At 39.1% G+C, this 20,489-nt stretch overlaps 1 protein-coding gene across 3 annotated transcripts in view; it reads right to left on the minus strand.

Annotated features, from left to right (window-relative positions):
• LOC105226545 (dynein beta chain, ciliary) overlaps positions 1–20,489 on the minus strand; it is a 34,028-nt gene continuing 13,539 nt past the window's right edge. Inside the window, exons 11-32 of one of the 3 annotated variants that reach the window (XR_007421581.1) lie at positions 19,252–19,281; positions 17,006–18,994; positions 16,223–16,935; positions 15,810–16,162; positions 14,913–15,736; positions 14,140–14,501; positions 13,924–14,080; positions 12,518–13,867; positions 12,282–12,451; positions 11,912–12,215; positions 11,643–11,836; positions 11,335–11,539; positions 11,110–11,274; positions 10,679–10,819; positions 9,814–9,984; positions 9,415–9,731; positions 8,931–9,345; positions 7,860–8,861; positions 7,647–7,795; positions 6,735–6,846; positions 3,444–3,576; positions 1–328 (exon numbers count right to left, since the gene is read on the minus strand). Coding sequence is in view for 2 of the 3 variants with exons in the window: in XM_049447708.1 (XP_049303665.1) it covers positions 167–328; positions 3,444–3,576; positions 7,647–7,795; positions 7,860–8,861; positions 8,931–9,345; positions 9,415–9,731; positions 9,814–9,984; positions 10,679–10,819; positions 11,110–11,274; positions 11,335–11,539; positions 11,643–11,836; positions 11,912–12,215; positions 12,282–12,451; positions 12,518–13,867; positions 13,924–14,080; positions 14,140–14,501; positions 14,913–15,736; positions 15,810–16,162; positions 16,223–16,935; positions 17,006–18,994; positions 19,252–19,281 (9,306 nt within the window). In the remaining variant the exon portion in view is untranslated. The remainder of the gene's footprint in view (positions 329–3,443; positions 3,577–6,734; positions 6,847–7,646; positions 7,796–7,859; positions 8,862–8,930; positions 9,346–9,414; positions 9,732–9,813; positions 9,985–10,678; positions 10,820–11,109; positions 11,275–11,334; positions 11,540–11,642; positions 11,837–11,911; positions 12,216–12,281; positions 12,452–12,517; positions 13,868–13,923; positions 14,081–14,139; positions 14,502–14,912; positions 15,737–15,809; positions 16,163–16,222; positions 16,936–17,005; positions 18,995–19,251; positions 19,282–20,489) is intronic. The other 2 variants (XM_049447708.1, XM_049447709.1) reach the window with 2 other exon arrangements.

Consider the following 20,489-nt stretch of genomic DNA (forward strand, 5'->3'; position numbering starts at 1 on the left):
TTTAAACTATTTAGTGCGAGCCTAAGGCTGTGTATTCTATGCATTAGTAAAATAGCACAAGTAAATTAGATTTACAAAATGCTTCACTAAATTGAATCGATTTATAAATTACTTCATTAAGTATTGGAGTTTAAAAAAATTCAATTAATAACATCAAATGTATTATTCAGGGTTGCAGTAGCAGAGCCACTCCAGCTAGCGTCCATTTACCGGGTTTATCCTTGGTTTTCAGATTGAAAGTCCAGACGTAAGTGGGGCCGCGAGTTCGCGTCTTATACAAGGGACACTCATACATGTTGCGTAGATCTTGCTTATCCTGCGTTATCGCCTGTAAAACAGAATAAATGGGTTGAGAATGAAATACATTTGTATATGCTTTGTTTTGGTGAATAAATATAACAGTGATTCATATGAATTAATAGAACTTTCTCTCTGATAAACATTTATTCATTATTCAATCTAGTTTGTTCTGCCCAATTGTGGTGATTCTTTTTAAATACGATTTCTGGTTCTGCGCCAATTTCGTAAATATGGAGACATATACATGATTATCCTAATTTATAAAACATCTAGTATGAAATATTCTATTGAAAACAATACAATAAAAATAACCAGTATCACGTGACAATTATATTTGGAATCGACGTTATTTACAACAAGAATATTCTTTTTTGACGACTTTTCCCTTTCCACTGTTACTATATTATAAATAATCCAGCAATCACAACTAAGTGTCAAATAATACAATAATGTATAATAGCTATATGAGAGAGGAAAACAGATGGCTAAATCAAAGCATAGAGTACCACTTTTACATACCGGTGAGGTAGCAACTGAGTCCTTTTGTAATGTTTGGTATTAGACATGGAGGGTGATAAAAATTTCACAAAATTCTTGAATAGGACTTTCCGTGACATTGTTCAATAGAATGCCATCTGGGACAAATTTTTTCACACCTTTGTAATTACGATTATATCTAAAATAAACCCTCAACGTTCTCTAGTTTCAAGATCATGATTTATTTCTAGATGCCGAAATATGATTTTTGTGCTTATGATGTGTAGAACATTTTGACAAAAGTTCTTAAGTTTAAGTGGCATTTTGAAGATTACTAAATGTGTTGTGGCATGCGTGTAATACTATGTTCAAACCGACACTCAATCATAAAATTTCGGCTGTTGAGTAGTTTATCGCACCAATCTTATAAATTTAACAAGATTTCGTCATACAAAATTGACAGTTCTTATGAATCTTATTTACCAATCCAAGCCCTAAACTACCCATAGAGAAGTAGGCGAGGATAATATTTGTGACTAAAAAGTCTTTATAAAAATTTCCTTAGTAAGCTAGCATGTTGTGGCATGCGTGTAAAAGAAGAAGTCACAGAAACTTATACCTTTCTAGTTATACGTTTATGCCATAATAGTTCTGCTGTAGATTTCATTGGGTTTGTTAAAACATTGTGTTAGTTTATAAATATGTATGTATGTATAGTGCGCTTCTATTTGCGGGCAATGCTAGAACTAACATACATAGATATGTGTGTGTATATATCGGTTTTCAATTTAAAATGCAAACATGTGCTGCAAATAATTTGAATTTGTGGCGCCAGCATCCAATGTGCGATTGCCCCGTTTTGGAGCCATTCACATTGCCTGTTACCTCAACGTCAATGCCATCATGATTTTAAAGACGCCAGACAAATATTCCATTTTTTATCTAATTTCTATTTGTTATTTGCAATTTTCTAAGGTTCGCTAATTTGCACATCAGTGATTTCCACATTTATACATGCATAGAAATTGATCTTTAGACGCCTCGATAATTGCCACCTAGTGATGTTGTTCCACACGTTGACGCTGGCGCTGGTGATTTTGCGATTGCCTTCATTTAGCTCATGAATATATGAATTAACCTTCGCTGGAGCTTTATTTCCCCTGCTATTTTTTTTTATTTATAAGAATATAAATCAAAATTTTTGATCGATAAAAGCAGGCTTATGAATTACAGTAGTGGTCAAATAAATTTTAGTTCAAACACAATGTTATGATGAAACTCATTACATAACGAAGCAGAATCTTCCTCTCGAAAACTCGTAACGTCAACCCATCAGATGTTGTCATCGTAAATACCTCTGTACCATATAGCAGAACGGGGATGATGAGTCGCTTGTAGAATTTGGTCTTTGTTCGTCGACAAAGGACTTTACCTCTCAAGACATATTCGATGTGAATGCAAAGGTTTGTATAGGAAAAGAATCGCAAGTATATGTAGGTCGAGGGTTTCAGGGAATTTCAGTTCCGGTGGTACCACAATCAGAAGTATCGTCAGATAACTACTCTACCTGCCTAACCTTTTTATGTCCCAAACATTGTAATTTTAAAAAATCTTACTACAAAGATATCATAATGAAACTTTGTATACGTGTTCCTTGACAATAAAGAAAAGAGGAGTTCGTGATGGAATACCACGACCACAAAACACTATGAAACAGAAACCTATAAAGGGCAATAGCTAAGTACTAAATTAAGATATAAAACTGTTATTTAGTATAAGTGTTTGCAGAAGCAAAGGACACTTATGGGTGAAAATTTTGTGGCCGCACCCACTATTTCTACAATGGATTTTACATAAGCATTTTTTTGCTTATATTTACCTTAGTCATATGATTCCAAATCTGGAACACTGAAGCATTCGACATTATCATCAATTTCACATTCTAGTGCTAAGTGCTGCCTCTCATAGATTGATATACATACTTATCTTGATAATAATGCGAAGAGTCAGTATTTTGATATATCGTTTGTGTATAGTGTTGAAACTATTTCTATACGATAATCTTAAAAACACTGCCGGATTCCTAGAACTCTTCAATAGAACTAATTTATTTAGAATGATTTCTCTTTGTTTAATTACCTTAAATTAATCATAAAAACATTAAGTTACATTAAAACATTGCTTATAGTGCGATAAGCTCCATTACTACTTATATACATATATAAAATGTCATAACTTTACAGAATTTTTCTAAAACCACACTTTTTGGAGACAATTTTTCTGTGTGAACAGCTTTACATTCACTCAATGAAAAAAATATCAAAATTGAAAATCTAGTGCCGTAATGTTAACTAAAATTAAGCAAAAATGGTATTACATAGTTCATGACAATGAAATTGTCTTTGTGATATAACAAATCAGGATAAAATCATGAGTATATCTATCAAAGTTAAAATTAGAATACCATATTTGGTCATTTAACAAAAGCAAAAAAAAAAATTAAGCCGACCTTATTACTTTCTATAATTTGGTAAACAACAATAATAACAATATTTCTTAAACCCTTCTAACACTTTTCTGGCCACTAGTGTACATATAAAAATGTATGTTATGTGTTTGTTTTTTTTTTTTGCAAGTTTTATTTTAAACAGTGACATTTCACCTACCCGAATATTTATCACTGGCATCGGTGGATAGAGCTCTTTGAGACGCGATTCCATTATGATACCCTGTTGTACATCCCATCTGGCGCCTTCCATAAATATCCCATGAACATAGGCGCCTTCACGCGGTGCCGTGCTATAAATAAATGCATACAAACTTACATACACATGAAAAGAAAGATACATACATATGTATGAATACGCGCGTCGTGACATTTAAGATCATCGATTTTGCAAAGAAAAACACTTTAGCATAAAATCTTTTCAATATCTAAAAATAACCCTGCTAATGAGTTTAGCACTTTAAATACATATATATACGTGTGAATATACGTATGTACATATGTGTCATGCCCTGTTGCAAATAATACCTGTATAGGCGTTTACGGCCCTGTCACGCTGCTTCGCGAAATGATGTGCTAGCGCCGCCTCAGTGGCCGCTGACGTTTGATGATTACGATGATTATGATGATTTCTAAGCTATTGACGCCTAGTCTCGTTGTCTCGCCATTGATTGGCATCACTTTCGGCGTCGTTGCATTCGTGAATGTGAACGTGTGTACATTTTGCTGAATGGCGTCAACATCGTCACGGTTCTACTGGCGCGTCTTGCCGTCGTTAACGAATGCGCCAATTGTCTAATTGATTTGTTTGTTTAATTACATGACTTGGGACAGACTAATTGCCCTCATCATTGTGTGAATAAGTGATCGCATTGTAAGCACTTGTGTTGTGGTTTGCGACATCAATTCATCACCTTTCTGGTACCTAAGGGAATCCCTTCTACAGTGTTGCGGAAATGTTTTGGGAGCGTACAGAAATTCGCAGTACAGATGGTCATATAAGGAATTAACGAGTTTTCGACAAAATAAATATTATTGAACATCTCGATTATGTTAGGTACTAGTATTCTTTGGCACTCTGAAGAGGTGTGGTATTACAGATGGGTAAAATCGGACCCACAAAGTCGTCATGTAAAAACGATCAAGCGTTACAACCAAATCAAAAAATAACCAATAAAATTTAATGTAGCAAATCACAGTGAAGAGGATCCTTTGAGCGTTAACATTTTTTAAGAAGAGTAGGCCCCATTTACCTAATATACTCGTAAGAGTTTTCGTTATTATGGTTGGCCCGTATATACTTTGTACACATTTACATATTGCTGTTCAGTGCAGCAATCGGTCCACGAATTTCCCCCAACCCCATATGTATCTCGTATAGTTATTTTCGACCACTGGAAAAAAATACTTTTGATGCATCTGACGTTTCCAAAACATGCCTGACGAAATCAGTGATAAGGTACCAAAATTAATCAACGTAATATACAGTGTTTGTCCGGAAAGTAAAAGGACCGCCGCCACTACACTTCGGAGCGTACGCGCACCGTCTGGATTCGGTAGAGGGCGTTCGTAGCTAATGAACGAGCGGCCTCCGAGCACCTGAAGAGTCAGGACAAACATTTTTGCCCGACGTGTTTCTGTGAGTGGTGCAAAGCGAAAATGCAGTGTTCATTAGAGCAGAGGTACGCGATTAAATTCTGTGTGAAACTTGGTAAATCTGCGACAGAAGCGTTTTATATGATCAAGCCGGCATACCAGATGTTGCTTTAGCAAGAAGTGGTGTGTTTCAGTGGCACCAGACCTTTTTGGAGGACCGGGAAGAGGTCGCTGATAAATGAAAACGAGGCTCATTGTCTTTTTTGGCATCGTCCACCATGAATTTGTTCCTCCTCCTCAAGAGACTCAAACGAAAGGTCAATCGAGTCCGACAAGGCATCGGAATCGGTTGGAAGTAGCACAAAGCCCCGCCCACACCTCCTTTCTTGTGAGCAGCTACCTAACCAAAGCCGGTGCCGCAACGCCTCCGCAGCCGCCCTAAAGCCCAGATGTCACGGGTCGCTTTTTTTGTTTCCTTGAATGAAAATGACGATGAAAGGCAAGCATTTTGAGACGGTAGAGAGGATTCAAGTAGCATGCACCTCGGCTTTCAAGGTTATTCCAGAGAATGCCTTCCGTAATGCCTTCAAGGCTTGAAAATCGCGCTGGCAGCGCTGCATCGACGCATAAGGAGCCAACTTCGAAAGTTTTTAAAGAATTGTAACATTTGGTTTAATAATTTTTTTTAAAAAATACTTAGTCCTATTACTTTCCACACAAACCCTGAAGCACATCTTTTATATTTTCAATAATCGGCGCTATTCCCATTGTTGTTTTCCTTTTAAAACGAAATGAAAATTGCTGTGTCGCTTCTGTTGTTCATTTGTCGAAAATATTCTTCGTATTCCCTCTTTTGAAACGACATGGTAACTGTCGTTTCTTGTCGTTGTAGTAATTGAGAGCGAGATAGAAACTAGTGCGATTATTTGAAGTTAACATGAAGTGTCCGAAATGGAAAAAATATTGCGTATGCTGGAAGTTTAAGAAAGGGGGCAAAACCATAGAATTATGACTTTTTTTAAAGGGATATTGTGCGTCGATTCATCACCATGAATGAGACTTGGGTCTATCACATTCATCCTGAATCAAAGCAAGAGGCTAAAAGATGGTGTGAACCTGGTTGTTCGGCTTCGAAACGTGTTCGTGTCCGAAAATCGGTCATGGCGTCAGATTTTTGAAATACCAGAGGAATTTTGTTTGTGGATTACTTGCAAACTGGTAAAACAATTAATTCTGAATATCATGCAACCTTTGGACCAGTTGAAGGAAAAATTTGTGAAAAAATACCCGGATTGCAGAAGTAAAAATCTTTTTTCATCAGGACAATGCATCGTGTCACAAGAGTATTTTGACAATGGCTAAAATCAATGAATTGAAGTTCGAATTGTTGGAGTATAAACCGTTTTCACTAGATTTGGCTTCCAGTGACCCACATTTGTTTCCAAAACTCGAAAAATGTATGCGTTGCAAGCGTTTTTCATCAAATTAAGAGGTCATAACGGCTGTTGAAGCGTATTTTGCAGACCTTCCGGATTCTCACTTCAGTGATGGGATCCACAGATTGGAGGATCTTTGGAGCAAGTGTTTATACTGAATCATAAAATTGTGTTTTTCTTTTCAAACGACGAAACTTATTGAACAACATGGTAAGTATACTTATATTAAACTATCGAAGGGCTTGAAATTCCAAATAAAAGAAGAAGAAAAATGGAATACAACGCATCCAAAGCTAGAGCAAAAGGAGGATGAGTTATTGAGTAATATACCTACGAGATACTCTTAATATGCATACATATGTACATAGGTATACAGATATATGTGTGCACATACTATACATGTGTGTATGTATGCTTACCAGGTCGCTTTGAATCATTGGTGAACTGCTGATACACCACTTTTTATATTCACTTAATGAGCAAACTGACTCCAAGTAATCAAGCTGAAGCGCTTTTTTGGTCGCTGATTTGCTGCTTGCGGTAAATATGTACATATGTATGTTGTATGAGCCATCGTCGAAAAGTAATTGAACTTGCAAGTAAAAATGCATTTGTGTTAATAAAATGGCGGTCAATGGAGTCTAGTTAAGTGTATGACTAACCCATGATGTGTTGTGAGTTCGAAACCAACTGCGGCAATTTTTTATTGTTAGCGATGTACATATAGTTTTAAAATCACATTGAAGTTTTGACAAAAACTCTTACGGTATTATGTAATGAACTCAACGGTAGTAGTACTCACTACTTTTTAGCTTAACATTCAAATACATGATACGAAGCTCGGCCCAACTTCTGCTTGTGCGCCATTTTATTAATGTTAGTTAAATTAACAAAAATGAAAACTATGCCTAAGAAAACAGATATTCGCCTACGTTTGTGTGTGCGTGGGTATGAGCAACGCAATCAGAGTCAGAATTGGCGAATATTCACAGCAACCCACTAGCGCGGGGAATAACAGACATGTTTGTATATGCCGAGGTCAGTGAAGAAGTCAATTCAATTTGCGACTTGATTTATTTACTGTTAAACGTTAATATTATTGATGTTATGTGACGGTGGAGACGAACTTTTCGATGAGATTGATGGATGAATGTGGCTCTGCTGATGATTGATTAGTTGTTGGGAAGAACTTTCTTCTGGGTTGAAAGTTCATTTTAGGGATAATAAGTATGACTATATACTTACATACATATGTACATACAACATATTATGTACAAGTAAAATAAAAACTCTAGAGACATTCCAAAACAAGAAACCGCTTGTATACTCACGTGAAGTCCTCCTTCTGCTTTTTAGTCACATCACATTGTAGGCACATTTTATCCAAGGGTAATTCATTGCGTCGCGCTGTGCTCTGCATAATTGCGGTTAATAATGATTGTGGATTGAAAAAGCCGGCCAACCAGACACAGGAAGGAAGCTAAAATGCAAAACCAACGCTTTCAACCAAAAACAAACCGTATAAATATTTCAATAGTACTCACCACAAAATCAGTAGACCATGTTTCCAATTCACGTAATCGCAAACACAAATCGATGAACCATGAATTCAAGCCCAGTAGTGATGGATAGGCGCGTTGTGTCCATACTGGCGGCACTTGATCCAGAAACAATGAATTTTCTAGTACTTCCATGTCTGAGGTGATCGTCAGCTCGCCTTTTAAACCCAGATCCAACTCTTTTAGACTGCGTTTCATCTCGCTCGTTAGATAATTCATGCGTTCACATTCTTGAAAGGCCACAATCACATATGGCGTACGCTCCTCCACCTTGTTCATTATTTCGACCATATTGAACTCTTCGGGTAATTTCTCCATGATCTCATCTACAATCTGTTTCACCTTATCCTCCCTGGTCACCGTGGCACCACCACTAGCGCCAGCATCACGCGGTTGCATCTCAAAAACAGTACGAAATATATTCTCCGCACGTGTGGTTAAGAAACCAATCTCTGCATTCGGATGCAGTCCGTAAAGGTATGGTGATTCGGCTGGCATCGTTTCGTCAACATAAGCGTGATAGCCGGCGTAGTCGGTGTTGGGCGGCGCAGGAAAACCTGGTGCTAGAAACAGTTCACCATCCACTAGATCTGGTTGCATGTATTCTTCGAGATATGTAATGCATAAGCGACGATCCCAATCGTCCGTTATATGACCGCCATACATGATCTCCCCGAAGAGATAACGCAAATCCTCCCATGGTACCTTGGCATTTGCCTCGAGGTAATTATACAATACCGATACGCTGATATTTAAATCGCCCACATTGAATGGATAGATCTTATTCCAACCTTGCGGGCCAAATTTACGACGCTCAGCGACCACAGCGTGAAAGTAGCAAAGCGAGAAAAGTATAGCTTTGAATTCAGCTTCCTTGCCAGACATTTCCAATGTCTCTTGGGTGAAGTTGTCGAGTGCTTTATGTAGATTGGCCAACATGCCGGTAGGTGGTTCATTTGTAATCTTAATAGAGGACTCCAGTATACCCTGAAAGTTACAAATGTTATTATTATGTTCGTAGACATATGATTATATTAGATGCTAGGACTACTTTACCTGTGGTATAATGTGAGCCGATGGCGACGAAGCCGGTTCAGCACTCAAAAACATGCGGTATTCGGGATGTGATCCCTCTGCGTAGAATTCCAATTTCTTTTCCAACACCGGCAACCATTTACGCACTAAATGTATATTTTGCAATACAACCCAATGCCCGTTTTTAGCTGCTGTATCCATAGCCGCTTCGGCAATAACTTCTTGTCCCTGACCCAAAGAGACATTGTGAAAATTACCCAGATCCATTGTGTAACCCAAAAGTTTTCCCAACGCCTCAACGTCCTTCAGTGGATTTACGCCCGGTGAGAGTATAAAGAAAATAGGTGTGGAGGGACTGGTTTCCTCGAAAGATTTAGCAAATTCCAAAGCACGATTCTCTACATATTTATTACCAAGTTTCTCAGCGATGAAGTCTCTGTGGTGGAAATAGAATTGCTTTGATTATTTAAATGTATGGTATTATCTAAATTGGGTAGATATTTACGCTAGCGCATAGGTCATGCGATCAGGTCGAAGTGCACGTATCATACAAAGACGTTGCAATGCCGTCTTATTCTTCCACTCCTGTGGGAATTTCTCCTTCTCTGGCGCTTCAGACTCCACCAGCTTTTTCCAACGTTTCGATGAAGTTTCTATGTCTCGATCGAGGTTCCGGAATTCATCTTTAGACGCCAGACTGCATATTCCGCCCCACGATTGGTTGGAGAGAAAATCAACCGGACTAGTAACGTGCGGTTTAATCGGGAAGCGGAGTAAAAAGTCCAGTTCCGTAGATGTAATCTCCTCGTTCATTAAAAGGATCTAGGAATATGTACATACATATATCTAATTATATACATATGTATGATCCAATGTTTTAAGCAATTTTATGTATGCTATGTACCTGAAAAGCCATTTGCGAGGCAAATATTAATTTATCACATTCGAATAGACCCCTCGAGGTATATTGGAATACGGAGTAAGTTATGCAATCAATTAAGTTGAAAACGCGTGCATTTAAAGTTTCGCCCGGTTCGGCGCGTGCGATGGCCTTTTGAAAAACTACACTAAATGCCTGAAAGAATTGAGATAAGTTGCAAATACGTATATCATCTGTTATTTAAATATATAAATAAAATAACGGCATTACTAAAAATATTGGCGAAATAACAACAAATAAGTTTGAAAATTAATGATTATAAATTTGTGGAGAGGCACTTATTACTAAAACTTTCAAAAATTATATTTGACTTAAAAATTAGTACGCTTATAATCGGGTACAAAAAATGGAAAAAATATGAAGTTTGAACTTTTTCCCCGATTTGATAAAGCATGTATGGATCCATATTTCTATTCGAACATATTATCACTCATTATAGAAAAAAAATAGTTCTGTAACTGCTGAATGCACTTGATAGGAACCGTTGTTTCACCAATTGAAATTAGCAAATCAACGTAAGTAATTACATTTGATGAATTCGTTTAAAGGTAGGGTTAGTCACACTTTTCAAAGGTAATACTCGTACTTCTTTCTAAAACACGCTCAATTTTTAGCCATTCCCTACATCAGATTTAAAAATCTTGTAAATAAACACAAGTCTCTAATTTTCCTTTTATAGGTCTACTAGCAAACGTCCATTACCTGGGAATGAGTTTAAAATGCTGAACCTTGACTCAAAAACAATAACGAATCCATGTTGGATCTTAGATTTACATTTATTATTAACCGAAAAACAATATTAAGAACAAAGCTCTTTTTATAATATTACCTTAAGCGAAAATTGATAAATTGGGTTAATAGTGTTGAGCTCGTTGAGTATGAAGTAAAGCAAACTGGCTCTTGCAGCTGCTGGCCGATAATATTCACGAGCCTTGTCAATCTCTTTGGAAGTAATTTTAGCCTCGGCGACCTAAAACGGAATAACAAATAGATACACTAGAAGTATTAATACTGTTGAAAGAAGTTGATATTTAGAATATTGCATTCATAGATCTAGTGTTTTGTTATCATTTCGATTAAATAATATAAAAAAAATTAAATAATATAAAGTGTAACCAATATATTTCTAAAATCATCCTAGATACTGCCTTATAGTATTTGAGAAAAGTATAAGGCGAACCATGGCAGTGTTACTCTTACTAAAACATTAAATTTACTATATCAACCCTCATTCCAACTCTTACGTCCATAACCGCTCACCTTTATTTCGATCTCAGAAGCTGTACTCTTAGTAGTTTCTAAGTTTTCTACTAAAGCGGTATCGCCTAAAATATTTTCACCTGCCGATGATAACCTAGATAATAGGTCGTCTTCAAGCTTTTTCAGCATAATTTTAAAGTCGTTCTGTTGCTTTGTTAACTCGGCCTAAAATTATTTGGTTTACATAAAAATTTACATTGTTTCAAATATTATACTCCTACATACTTTCAAATCTTCTAGATCAGGACGTTCGGCCTTTACAACTTCCGCCAACAGTTGATCTTCCAAACCGTCACGTGTTACAGTAAAGTTAATCAAAGTGCTTTGTGCTTGCATTTCAGGCTTATAGTGTGGATTTGCTAACTTTGTGTGTAATATTAAACGAAAGTTGGAGTTGTACTCAATTTCCTTGTCGCCTATTTTGATGGCTCTGAAAGAAAAATATTTTACATCGTGAGTTTAAAAGAAGTTTAGTTAGACACTTAGGGTTCGTACCATTACTCGAAAATAATTCAGTTCTACTTAACACTTACTTGCCCTTCTTTATGAGATTTCTGCCTAGTAACGAATCCAATACAGGATCTAGGTTTTCATCGATATTCTCGATCAGCACAATGCAGCCTTTCGTGATAGCTAATTCTATTACATCCAAGTAGCTGCGTTGGCCTAAACGTATCACCTTCAGTTCTTCGCCATACTTTTGTTTTATCCATTTGACACCTTGAAGCTGGAATTCATTCAAATATGAAAGAGGATAGAACGATTAAAATTCGTAAAAAATTATTAGAAAGAATGCAGCTACCTGAGGATCGATCATCAACGGCCAGCGGTCTGAATTCGAAAGTATAGTGGCATTCTCAGTTGACATGCGATCGCTGGGCAAACCCTCATTGGTCCATATCGCGATGGTGGTATCATCCGTTAGCAATGATAATGGATCTAAATTTTCAGTGGTTGGTATAGGCGGATCGATGCTCTTCAAGAACGGCGTCCACATTTTTTGCATCAGATCGATTCGAAACTGTTTAGTGAAACAGCCAACATATGAGATGAAGGCGGTAATGAGCAAAATGTCGCCTGGCAAAGTAATGCCTTGTTTCACAAAACTTTTGAATTTAAGAAAAGTGTGTTAAATAAGTAACTTTTAATTTTTCAAAACTACACGTGCTCACCTATTTACCGCTTCGGCCCAACGTACGTTCTCACTAGCCAGACCATTAACTAGACGGTTTGCTAGTGCGATTGTGGCTTGTGTAGCATCGGCCTCTTGTTGGCAACGTAACTTATCAGCGGTTGCTTGCTCGAAATCCGCAGTTAGTTTTGCCAATTGCTCCTCCAGATTCTAGCATTACGTACAATACAGCGTGGTTAAACTAAAATCACACAATGACGAGAAATAACTACTCACAGCGACTTTTCTTTTAATGCCTGATAGTTTTTCTTGAGCAGCAGCAAGCTCTGCATTCGCCGCAGCCAAAGCCTTACGTTTCGGCTCCACATCACAATATACTTCATAGAATTTGATTATATTGATTACCCAGGCACAGAGTCCCGCAGCAGCACCTGACTTGGAGCGCACAAACTCGGGCTCAAACTCTGGGTCCTTTAGATAGGGTTGTATAGCTTTAATGATTTCCGGATGTATGTTCTCCTTGTCGTAATTGATGAGTGAATCTAAAAATGTATCCACCTTTGCCATTGAAATTTTGGCTGCTTTCCATGAACGATCTTTAGGTAGTTTGCCTCCTGGTGCCAGCAGTACCATGACAGCGGCGGTCACATTTGTTACCGCCCCTGGTGGTGAGCCAAAGGATTTCAGCTCTGTTAAGTTGGCTTTGTTTAAAGTGTTCAGCGCCTCTTGCGCAGCGGTTAATGCGGGTTCTGCTTTTAGTAAATCTTCTTCACAGTCTTTCTGCTTCTTACTTACTTCATCGGCGATGAGCGCAACTTTCATCTCCTCCTCATCAGCCACTGCTTTCTCTGTTTGCACCTTCTCCGTTTCGATTCCGACGATTTCGATTAGCGCATCGGCGGCCTCATTCTTTTCTTTCAACTCTATCTCTTGTACAGCCAATTTCACCTTCAAATCGGCTACTTGCACAGCGGTGGAACGTAATTTCTCTAAACCATTCTCTAAGCGCACGATCTTACCCTGTAAATCGTCATGTTTATGGTTCAACAACTTCAAATATAAACTGATCTGTTCAAGATAACTTTTTGGTGTGGTGTAGTTGTAACGTCGCTCGGTTTGTAGATATACTTTCGACATAGCATTCACCGATGTGTGTACATAGGCCATAAATTTAGCTACCGAATCGCGATGTGTTGCAGGTAAAACCTTATTTAACGACAGAAAGTTCATTGCCACCGAGATGAGGGCTTCCTGTGGCCATTCATGAAACCAATTTATAGATGTGGCATTTATGATAGCCGGAAATTTACGTGAACGTACACGTAACGTAGACCCAACTGGCGAAAAGCACAGCACAATCTTGAGTTGTTTACGTACGCGATCTATGAAGAATTTCCAACAGTTCTCGCGTGAGTCTACCATTCCAGCTCCCTTTACTTCGTTACGTACTCCAGCTATTATGTTTTCAATTTCGTCATCGGGAAAGAGATCAGGTATCTCACCCGTAGAAAGCATATCATTGATAAGGACGAGAAAATCTTCACTAGGTATTTGTGCATCTGTCATAAGAAACATAGTACCAACATTCTTCAAACCAGCTTTCAAATACAAGCCGGAGAATTCGTTCTAAAGCGGAAGAGAACAAAGAGTAAAAGAGAATGAAGTTCGTAATACGTGTATACCTTCAGGTCATTTATGCCGTAACCTTTTTTCAATTGTATTTGCACCACTTCCAAGCTAGAAATAAAAGCGGCGAGACGTGATAAAGACTGTTTTCCACTGCCACCAACGCCGACCAACAGGGCGCTACCACGTGGTGACTCTAAGATGCGATTTATTCTAGGAAGTTGAGAATATTTAATCCCAGTTACTGATTATCGCTAAAGCTTCGTCCTTACCTGCATACATGCATCATGGCATCTTCGAAGAGCACCAAATTCATAGCCGCCACAAGATCATTGTACGATGCCATTGCTTCCTGAAGGAGTTTGTGAAGCTCAGTCCAGCCCATGACGGGCATGTACTTGGGTTCACCAATTCCTCCAGCGAAATGACAATATATATTGGGTTTGTCAAAAATCACCGATTCGTCGATTTCCTCAAAAGATTTCTTCACTATGTCGTGTTGCATCTTCGTAAAACTGTCGATGTCCTTATCATCAATTAATTTATCACCATAGACTCGTTGGGTCTCGTGCTGCCAAAGACGTATAAGATCGGATGAACTGGTCAAGCAATCGGCTGTGCTGAAAAGTAAGCCCTGAAGGGGCAGGAAATAAATTTAATGCAGGTGTGCATGTTTTTATGTATTTTGAAATCTGCAAATAATAACCGCACCCATTTTTATACGAAAGGTACGTTTTCATATATTCATCACAAAACGCTAAACTCAACATAGTTCATAGTTTTTTCCCTTCAAGTCAACTATTCTGGTTATTAGTCAAATTTGAGCGAGGAAGCAATACCCGATTCGAAAATCGATTGTTTATGAGATAAATTTCCTCATGACCAATGACCTCTCGACCCCACTTAACTGACACCACTTTTCCCCAGTTTATAAAACTCGTTCGTTGACTATACCGTTAGACTGAGTCAATGACGACATCTAACGGTCCGAAAGCAATTAATTTAACATAATCCATACAAAAAACTGATTTATTCCACCACTGACCTGAAAAACGTTGCTGATGTCTCTCAAATTGAATATGTAATGTGATTTTATTGCAGTCGGCAAGAAAATCTGCATAGACTTGTTATGTAGAGCCAATGTTGCGGCAACAATGTTAGATGTCATGCGCGTCACTATCGGATTAAACTTCTGTTCAGCATTTGCGAAATGCTGTGACAAGATCGTGGAAAACATCGAAGTGATGGAATCACCACTAGGAAAGCTCACGGCCAACACACAGAAATGCCGCTGGAGCCGTGGATTTATAGTGAAGCTCCCAGCTGTCGGATTCATACAAGCCACATACTGACAGTTGTGTATATCCTTTAAGGACAGCTTATTGCGGTCGTACCAATGTCCGTAATCCAGATGTTGTCGGATAATGGTGTGCGGTTGGACGGTGCCGTAACAGTCCACTGCCGGCATATTCATATCGTCAATGTAGTAGATAAGCGTCTTATTGCCTGGGGGGCCATAGTTACGACCCGCTTTTTTCTCCAACGGCTTCTCCAGTATTTTTTGCAACATTTCTGAAGTGGTGTAGTAGTTGAAGGGAATCGTAGTGACCGCATAATTCTCATTGAGTGCCTGTAGCTTTTCGTTGACTAGTACAGTTTTGCCACAACCTGCGGTGCCTACCAACATAACAGGATGTCGCATATTCATGAGTAGCTCGAGGAAAAAACGCACGCGTATTGATTCAGAGGTATGCACCAAAACTGCTTGTAACGGTAAATCGGATTCTAATTCAAATTTCGGAATCTTTTCAGTCCATGGTAGGAAGACTTTAGTTTCTGTATCAAGAAAATAGTCAAACACTGTGCCGCCTATGGAAAATAAATGCAAAAATTTTATTTATTTGCTCATCCAGTAATCCAGATGGTAATATGTTATACCTACCCTGCGGGAACTTAACGGTTTTGAACTCATTTACCCACCATTTGCTGAATTCGACTCGGTAGTCGATCGCTTGATCCTGGAACATAGCCGATCCGAATGCCCAAACACAAGCAAAAACGAAATACAGTTCATGCCATTCTTTTGGACAATCGGCTGGTGTGTTCGTAGGCGTCAAGAAACATTCCAACAGATGACATAACATCTGTATGTGCGCCATCTCGGCAATGGGTGTAATTTTCTTAAAACGTGTGCGTATGGTCTCTAACGAGGCCGGTATATATTTATCGAAAAGCATTACCAAATTGGACTTTTCGGATGGAATTTTTCGAGTTTCCACCCAACTGCTAACGTAACTTTAATCATAAAAAAGCAGTAGATTAATTTTTGTCGAAATCAAATGCGCTCTTACTTACGGATTCCAACCCAAATCTTGTGGATTTATATAAAGTATTCCTGCCCTAGAAACAGTTGCTGGAGTGGCTGTTCTCAAATTGGAAATCTCAAAAAGCAAGCGCATCGAAGGTGTCAGCGCAATGCGCTCGTTACTGGCCAAAGTCAAGACTTTGTTATCGTCCATAACAGTATTTAAGCTCTCAATCCACATTGGATCGATATCGCCATCGAGCACAATCCATTTGGGCTGATCACCCGTTATGTTTGCTTGATCTCGCATTATAACCGAAAACAAACCATCCTTCCACTCACGTGTCGCCGGATTGATAATACCGAAAAGTTCATCATTGGTAACGGCTTTCGGATTCAAATCGTTAAAAATCGGTTTTCTTTTGATATTTTGATAAGTACGTAGTAGAGTTTTCCACACTTGTGTCTTGCCGGTACCAGCATTGCCAACTATGAAAACGGAGTGTCGTACTTCTAGTAATTCCTCCAGCTGTACAACTTTCAAGATAAAGTTATCTTCGGGTTGGAGTAGTAGATCAGATGCGGCCTGCTTCACTGTGCGTTCGAAGTCTTGATCACGTTTTCTGGGCACATCCAATGCGGGAAACAAATCGCTAATGAGACCCATAAAAACTGGCATATCATCCGTGACGATCTTCGGTATATTAAAATCACGTAAGGCACGCATGAGTACCTCTTCCTCGGGTCGGCCGGGATCACCGCGCTGAAATTGGTGAAAAGTATTAATAGTGAATTCAAAACTTTAAATAATTACAAAGGTCCCCAGTTCTTACCTTAAGCGAACCAGCAACTACCAGCACTGATTTAATTGCTCTTAACCCCCAATCGTAGTGATCCTGTTTGGAAAGCAACTCTTTGCATAGTGTGTAGAGCGTAATAAATTTTCTAGCCAATACTCGCGCGTCTTGGAAACCTTCAGCAACCAGCATGATTTCACAAATCAACTCGAAATCTGGTACAACCATAGCACAGGGGCGAAAGAGCGCTTTTAAGTTCTCCGGCAACTCTGTACGGCCAGCATAACCGGGATTCATGGTTATGAATATGCCTACTGTGGGCACACAACTGATTATTTCACCCATAAAATTGAACTTTTCCTTCTTGTCACGTATGGCATCTTGTACAGATTTTACCTGCACAGCTACAACAGAAAGCACCTCCACGGTGATGCGGTTAAATTCGTCGAAACAGCCCCAAGCACCAGTTTGCGCCAGTCCTTTGTAAATATTACCACATGACTGATAGTCCATCTGTTCTGAGCAATTAAAAACATATACCATAATACCCAACGCGCGGCCTAAATCTTTAGTAGTTTCGGTTTTACCGGTACCCGCCGGACCAGCGGGGCCACCGCCCATAATCAAGTGTAGCGATTGAGTCAATGTAATGTAACAGCGATCGGTAAGCGGTGTGATAACAAGACGTGGGGTATTACCCAAATATTCATGCGAATACTGAAACTCGGCATCGCAGATATTGGCAAAACAATCTCTTTCACCCTCATCATAACGATGGCGTAACTGTGATTGCCACATGAATGCCGAACCCGAATCCAGTTTGGCTTGGATCATTTTAGCGACAACATCGCGCGAATGTACATCAATTGTGCATATGGTCATTATCTTTTGTCGATCTCCTTTAGTCAGCTCGCCCAACAATAGCGTGATGAGCAAGCTCAACTGAGAGATCTGTTTTTTGTAATAGTCCTTGATGGCATTATCGTAACCTTCCTCCAAACGACCGAAGGCAATGTTCACCTCAGTGGACCACCAAATTTGTGATCCACAAAGTGATACCTGTGCAGGATAGTCGAATAACCATTGTTCACGTTGCTTTTCCTCATAGGCGACTACAGCTTCGGAAACGTAATGACGTAGCGAGGCACGCATGGCCGCTTGGATGCGATTCAGCCACACCTCCACCGGGCCGCGTATACTCGCCAATTCATTGAATTCCACATATTCACCATCCTTGGCATACATACCCGAAGCTGTGTCGATTTCATTCGATTCGTCGCGATTAAATTTCAAACGTGCTATCGAATCAAAAAGTTTGGTCAAATGTTTGGTGACCATCTCTGGCTGAATACCATTGCTCAGCACATCAAGCAGATCAGCAGATGATACAAAGTAGAAACGAGGAAAAGCTAAACGTTTCGTTTCCAAATACTCTGCCAGTGCCTTCTCACACAATGTAAGCTCCTTTTGTAGATGCTCCAAACGTTCAATCAAGCCGGGTCGATTTGTCGACGCCACCACATTTGATGATACGGACATTTCGTCCATTAATATGCGAAATTCAGCGTCGATGCGATCGAAACGATCCGAGTCGACTGGCAATTGTTTACGTATGTCTTCGGAACTCATGAAGATACTTTCTAGATGGGTCCAAGTGCGTTGCACCTCAAACCAGACGGTAATCACCTGATCGGCTACCATCAGTTTGTTCTGCCATGTTGACACCTCCTCAAGGAAGTGTGCAATGTACTTCGATGTTATCAGATTTTGTAAGCAGACCTGATTATCTTCGAGAGTCTCTATGAGTTCCTCCGATGCCTTGAGGAGATTACAACCAGTGCGTGGATGGAGTTCATGATCGAATTCCATCGCAGACCAAGTGGTATGTAAGTCGCGTAGTATTTTCTCCATTGACATTTCTTTCACTGCTTTATCGACGATATTCTTCACCTCCTCCTCACATTCATGCAAATTAAGACCCAAGAGCTCGGCCAGCGTCGTTTCATGATCCATTATGAATTTCACCTGAAAGTGCCGACGTAGCGATAAAAAATATAATATTAGTTTAACATATGTATGTATTAAACATTAGTGACTACTACATAAATGTATATCATTTTATACTGTGCCACTACGTCGAAATATACAAAAATTTTGTGCAAATGCTACTATTTAGATCTTACTAATAAGGACATATTTAATTATTTGCATACCATGCAGGTGAAAATATCTGGGACAACACAAACATTTACGAGGGCGAGGTTTATTTACACAGAACTTACCGTTATGTCCTTTGGTAAAGCGGCTAAACTCTGTAAAGAGATATTATTTACAAAAAAGAATGCACAGAGTATAAAACTAAACTTATCATTGTATATACACAAGTTTGTAGACGGAAGAGCACTTTTAAGTCGTCAAATGTATGATAAGAATAACTGGTAGGACGAATTATTTATTATTCATCATTTTGATTGCACACCGGATCATCTGGATCGTGGAGCCGCCATATCGAACTCTGGCGGCTCCTTCTCTGCCCTATACCGACGAGGCAGCTGTGGGTAAGAAAAAGCTGTTGGAGCAGAGGGGCAGTAAGCTTCTTTACGGATGGGTCAAAGCTTTAGGGGAAGGTTGGTGGAGGGGTTTACTGTCGGGAGCTCTCTATCAACTCCAGTTTCAGACTTCTTGACTATTGCAGTGTCTTCAAGGCTGATGTTGTAGCCATCAAGGTAGCAGAAGATTTGCTGCTCCGGAATGCGTCCACCTTTAGAGAAGTGACCAATCACTCAGATAACAGAGTGACAATACTAGCCTTCATTCACTCATTTACAGTGCGTTCAGGGTTGGTCAAAGAGTGTCTAACGTCGCTATTTCTACCAGCGAAGGTATTTGTGATTAGACTGGTATGGGTGCCGGGCCACAGCGGAATCGCAGCATAATTGCAAAGCTGATGAGCTGGCAAAGAAAAGTACCCTAGAATTATTATCGGTCGGTGCTTCTGCATCCTCTTATGTTCTGCTGCTAGATAGCTGGGCCTCACGGATGCTTGGCCAACGTTGGGCCACCATTGGTACTTGAGCAATCGCAAAAGCCTTTTGGCCCAAGGTAGATCGCAGGAGATCTAGCGATCTCTTTGGCCTCAGTAAGGCTAGCCTGTCATTAGTCATATGTGAAAAGGTGATCTCTTTTGTCTCATCCTACTCTAGAGGTGAAATTTCTACTAATTGGGTTGTAACACTATTTAATTACATCATTATTGAATATTATAGAGTTATATCGCGTGCCGTATGGCGAGAAGCCTTATAAGTGATCGGCTCTAATAAATTCTTAAATAAATATTGAGTCCATTCTTTCGCCGAAGCATCTTTATTTTTACAAGCGTCCGCAGAGCTCTCCTTCACTACTCTACCATAAGTTGATAAAATATTCGTCGGTACTGAGCTTTATTATAATAATGTGGAGAATATGAAGAATATATTTACATATGTATATACCGGGTAAATATGTAGTTTACAAGAGCAAA

The sequence above is a fragment of the Bactrocera dorsalis genome, chromosome 2 (genome assembly GCF_023373825.1).
Source record: "Bactrocera dorsalis isolate Fly_Bdor chromosome 2, ASM2337382v1, whole genome shotgun sequence".
Classification (NCBI taxonomy): Eukaryota; Metazoa; Arthropoda; class Insecta; order Diptera; family Tephritidae; genus Bactrocera; species Bactrocera dorsalis.